We start from the raw sequence: 5,557 nt of genomic DNA, 5'->3' as shown, positions 1-5,557 counted from the left end.
TTTTGAAGTTGAAGTTCATGCTGCAAGAATGTGTATCTTCACTTGATTGCTCTTTTTTTTTTTTTTACACAATGTTTCTGTGAATGTTGTACATTTTTTGTCATTTTATTTGAGTATTTTGTTCTCCTTGTATTTAAATGTATTGTTAATATGTGTTACCTTGCCATAAAAATAAGCAGCTGCTTGTACAAATAAAGACATTTTAGATTAAATATAATTATATCTGATTCATCTTTTTTCTTTTTAAATTCCATAATTCCTCAAAAATGTTTCTGGTATTTTATGCATTTCCGTTTTATGTAGAAGTGTGTTTTTTTTTTTTTTTTTTTTTCTAGAAGCCACTGTTATTTATTTCTGTTTAATTTCCTGTGGCAAGGCTATGCATGGTTTTGAATAAATACAAACTCTAAATCTAACCCTCATTTAAATCTTTCATTTAAATCCAGTTTTACCTGGACTTTATATAGGGTAGCTTAAAGAAATATTTGCTTTTTCTGAAATAAATGTCAGTAATAAGAGATAAAAAAAGCAAATGTCGAAGTCTACCAGCAGACTAGTGTTTGTACTTATAAGGAACTGTAATCTTCTATGAGCTCGCCTCTGCTGAGCCTGACGGCTTCATGCTGATTGGCGACGACGCTAAGTAGCAGTAAATTGGCCCACAGCTTCTCTGCAAGCAACAAGTTGCTGCAGTTCTACCTGGCAGTACTTCCAAGACAATGCGTATCTGGTGTCAGAAAGCAACTTTTACCATCACTAGTCAGCTAAAATTGGCTAGTTAGCTAAAACTAGCCGACTATGCATTTATAGCTTGATTTAAGAAATTTAAAGAGATTACAGGCTTTCCTCCCAAAGGAAGATGAAAGTAGTCAAGGACATCCGAGCATATTTAACTTTTTCTGCTATGGATTTTTTTACTGGACCAAAACTTCTGGATTTTAAGAATTCACCACCACATCTTCAGTTCAACAAATATGTCCTGAAAGGATACCGGCCTATATCCACTTACAGAGACTGTCTCCGAAGTTTGTTCTATCTGCATAATGAACTTGGGAACATCTATACACATGGTATGAAAAAAAAAAAAAAAAAAAACCTTGCATAGTTTGTACTGTAATGTCTAGAAATTGTTTAACATATGATCAACTGTAAACTTAGGGAGCTGTAAAGTAATTTTGTGGATGTTAAATTCAATTCATAATTCCTGCATTATTCCACTGATGGGAGAGGAGGGAAACCTTGTGAACGTGTAATTTAGGGCTACTTTCTCTACGGTTCACTCAGTAACACTCTTCAGAAGGGCTCGTAAATTGCATTACGTGGGATTACACCTAATCCGCGTTAGAGAATTGCTGCATTGGAAGTGATAATGTATAATTGCTGTGAGCAGTAAAAGTGCAGTAAAAATTCTGTGGGCCTATATTTTGGAAGGAACTAAAAACAGTTTTTGGAATTTAATGGATTTTCTTTGGAATTGTATTGGACTTTATAGAATTAAGTAGTAACGCATTTAAAGCATTGTATGTCTTCATGTTAAAAAGACATGTTAGCCCTATAAAGCCTGCCCTACTGTATGATATTTCATATGCAAATTTCTAAGGCCTCTAAAATACCTTCTGTCCTCTGACTGATAGTTCATGTTTTTTTTTTTTCTTAGGAAGAAAAAAGCATTTTCTTTTGCTGTGAAATCTAAAATAACTTTTACATCATAGTAATATTTCAAGATGAACATAAACAGCATAAAAAGCAAAACTGTAAAATTGTCCCTCAAGTCTAACTGGTTGATTGGAATGTTGTTCCAGGAACATGGATTTGGTGAAATCAGGTTCTGCCATATGGTAACGTGTTTTTTTATTTTATTTTTTTGTTTGTTTTTTGTCCATAAGGTATCCCCTTCATCTGTTTTTTGCTATTTTTACCTGTGAATATCCCATGGACTGAAGTGGATGAGTGGTGGATTGGTGTGGTGCATTATCTGGCTTGTCTGTCTCCCACTGTTTGTTCAGTCTTCTACCATCTCTTCATGAACCACGAGGGTGGAGCACATATTTATGACATACTGCTGTGCTTCGACATGGTTGGCGTCTGTCTTGTCAACACTCTCGGTGAGTGCCTACCAAATTTAGAATTAAATTTACGAATTTAGCAAGTCAGCGACTTACAAGAGAAGAACAAAAGCGATATGTAAGGAAGCAAGCTAGAGATGAGAAATACAGAGAATTTGTGTGTCTGTGAAACTGGATTGGTTCATGGGTGTGGGGTGGTTGTGGAATAGGTGTCTCAGCTGCTTCTTAAAAGATGTGATGGTCACAGCCGTTCAGGTGGAGGATGGCAGCTCAATCCACCAGAGAGGAACAGAAAGGGTGAAAGTTTTGGAGAGTGACACTGTCTCATTGTTAAACAAGGCATCTCTCATTCGGTGACCTCAGCTGGCAAAAGGGATTATACAGAGATGAATTTGTTATACACTGCATTGTAAGGTAAACAGCTCAAAGGGAATCATTATTAATTTTATAGGGAATTTCGAAAGAGTCACTTATTTTACGGCCTAACAAATGAATCGTCCCGCGCTCAATTGGGACTGTAAATATCAACTCTGCAGCGGATATTACTATCCGAAATATAGTGAAAATACTATTATTAGCAAGGTAACAAGATCAGCCGTTTAAATTTGTAAGCACATAACACAAGACACTTCTTTAAATAAAAACTTTATTGAAATATTCTAATAAACAAAACTAATATCTAACACAAACACACAGATTACAGACAGAAAGTGAGGTAAGAATGAGTTTTAAGACAGCGAATTGATGAAATCTAAAGTTTCTAGCATCCATGGAACCTTCCATTCTATAGTGTAAAAAGGTTATTTAGATTAAAATGTTCTTTACATTAAGAAGTTATTTTAACTGTTCACTTAAAAGGTTATTTGGGGAACCAAAAATGGTTCTTCTATGGCATTACTCACTGCAAAAAAAAAACTTTTAGAACCTTTATTTTTTAGAATGTATTGATCAATTCATGTACAAATCGTTGCTGCTTTCAAGGGCCAAAGTTCAATGCATTCATTGTATGTTCTTTTTGCAGGTGCTCTGCCAATCATTTACATAACTTTGTTGTGTTACCCATCTTCCCGTCGTGTGGCGATGTTGGCATATCTCCTCCTCTCTGGCTATGGTGTTTACTGCGCTGTCACTGCACGGAATAATGTGCACCGACTGCAATCTTTCGCCTGGCAGGCCTTCTTCCGCTTCGTTCTCTTTCTGTTGCGTCTGACTGGCGCAGGCAGAGGAAGCCCCGCATCCCTTCGTCTCTACCTCACCATGGATGCTTTGGCATTACTAGGGGGACTCATCAATATTTCCCGCCTGCCTGAGCGTTTCAGTCCTGGTCGGTTTGACTACTGGTTAAATAGTCACCAAATAATGCACATCATGGTCATTCTGTCCATTCTGTACTTGCACTGGGGCACGCTGGAAGATTTAACGTGGTTAAAGGTGCATCACTGTCCTGATGAATAAACTTGCAGACTGATATGTCATCATGATATTTAAAGAAATCCAGGGAAATTGTTGTAGAGTTTTCGGTGTGGTGATATCAATTGGTAATCGAATGCTACTTTCTTTGATATATATGGGTCATTCCGTGTTCAACTCAACCAGAGGTCCCCGGCTAAACAGTTTGATTTTGATCTTTTTTTTGTCTGGTGAAAGAAATACATAAATGAAGAAGAAAGCCAAAATATTAAATGTGTTGGATGCATATTTACTCGGTAAGCCACTTTTTTTGTAGAGTGGGGTCAAATTGACCATTTTTGCCTGAGATTTTGAGCCAAATTACAGCAGGATACAAATTACTTTAGAAAGATGGCAGCATCATTATTTTATTTTTACACAGAGATTGGTAGGTCTATTAGTTAAATCTGTTGACAACAGTGAAAGTTCAAAAATGGGAAAAGCACTTCTTGTGTTTTTTGCCCCAAGTTTGCATGCCTCTTATTCAATAATTATTAAAGATACCTTAATATCCTTTTTAGATTCTGAGGCTGGATTCATAAAACATTTTTGAGAATAAAATTCTTCTAAACTGCCAATTTCCTCTTATTTTATAACTTAAGAAAAAAGCTAAGAATGTTTTGTATTCTTAAAAAACATTTCTAAAAAATGTTCTTATCTTTTTTTCTTGAGATCGTTCTTAGGATAAAAGTTAAGTAGTATTCATATTCCCGAAAAGAATGTTCTTAAAAATCATAGTAAATAACTTAAAGTTAGGTTAACCTCCAACCTGTCTTACGGGGGCCAGGCAGGTGTGATGATGTATGCATTTGTTTTAGAGGGAAACGAGATACATTTCTAATTTCAACATTATTTATTCTTCAGACATTGCCCTTTAAATACCAGCTGTGTGCAAAGTGATCCACATTTGGTTTTTGACCATTGAAAATGGTCTCGTATCTCTCACGGAGGAGCGGGAATTTTCTTAGCAATGTTAAAACGCACATCAACCGATCACTTGTTTAGCGTTCATGTAAACACTACATTCAGATTCACCAATCGGAATGAATTCAGCTAGACTGAAACAAAAGGTGTGCATGTAAACAATGAATGGCGACTGCAGAAAGCAAAAGCCGAATCCCGGACATTTTGGACGATCTCGACGGCCGGACATGTCCGGGAAAAAGAGGATGGTGACCCCTACTACTCAGCTTTCTCCACAGAACAAGAGCCTGCTAGTTTAGCTTCCAAAGAAAGACGGCTGACACTGTGTGTACATTCTGTGAGTGAGATCCCACCCTCTATGGGTGGGTTGAACACATGCGGAACAGCCCCTACTACTGGCTGTGGTCTTTAGCCTCTGGCCAGAAAATCCTCCGATGACGCAAAATGACGATTTTTGCGTCATCGGAGGATTTTTTCCAGACAAAAAATACATAAATCTCTCGTCTCAGGGGGATATGAGGGTGGAAAGCACAGTAATTCGAAAATACTACAGGTTTTCTACTAATACAAAGCTTAATGCTAAATCCTGAAGTATCCCTTTAATATTTTGGCTTTCATCACTATTTATCTTTTTTTGTATTTTGTATTTCCGCAGAAAAAATATTGACAAAATCAAAAATATGAGCCGGGGAAGTTTCCGCAATTTGGTTGATTTGACACGGAATGACCCATACTTAATTTGTCGACTTATCGTTGACAAATTTTGATGTCAACGATAATATATAAAAAGAGTCCCTTTTCCTTTAAATGTTGATAGGCCTGTATATTATGCATGCACAATTATATGGTTAGTTTTTGCATTTAGCACTGTTTTTCACCACTGTCTGCAGTCATTTCAGAACAGACCTAAGACCTATTTTTGAGTCGAGAACCAAGGAATACCATGGTAAAAAATGTATTGTTAAAAAAAAATATGTTGTGAAGGAAAACCCCAATACAATGTGCAATGATAATCTCTGAATGCACTTTATCCTAAGGTTCAGAAATTCAATCCAGATGATTGTATCCTGAATTTTATGGCATTACTGTTGGCAAACCTGATGATTTCTATTTACAAG

General features: G+C 36.4%; 1 protein-coding gene across 1 annotated transcript; it reads left to right on the top strand.

The window, feature by feature from the left end:
* Positions 1 to 904: 904 nt before the first annotated feature.
* paqr4b (progestin and adipoQ receptor family member IVb) lies at positions 905 to 3,521 on the top strand (the record flags this gene model as incomplete). The annotated part of the gene is made up of 3 exons (XM_081392569.1): positions 905 to 1,070; positions 1,887 to 2,105; positions 3,088 to 3,521. 3 exons carry the CDS (start codon positions 905 to 907, stop codon positions 3,519 to 3,521), a joined length of 819 nt encoding a protein of 272 aa, XP_081248695.1.
* Between the last annotated feature and the right edge of the window lie 2,036 nt (positions 3,522 to 5,557).

Source organism: Scardinius erythrophthalmus (assembly GCF_964197995.2).
Source record: "Scardinius erythrophthalmus genome assembly, chromosome: 18".
NCBI classification, from domain to species: Eukaryota; Metazoa; Chordata; class Actinopteri; order Cypriniformes; family Leuciscidae; genus Scardinius; species Scardinius erythrophthalmus.
The sequence above is the reverse complement of the archived record's forward strand: the minus strand, read 5'-3'. Positions and strand labels throughout refer to the sequence as shown.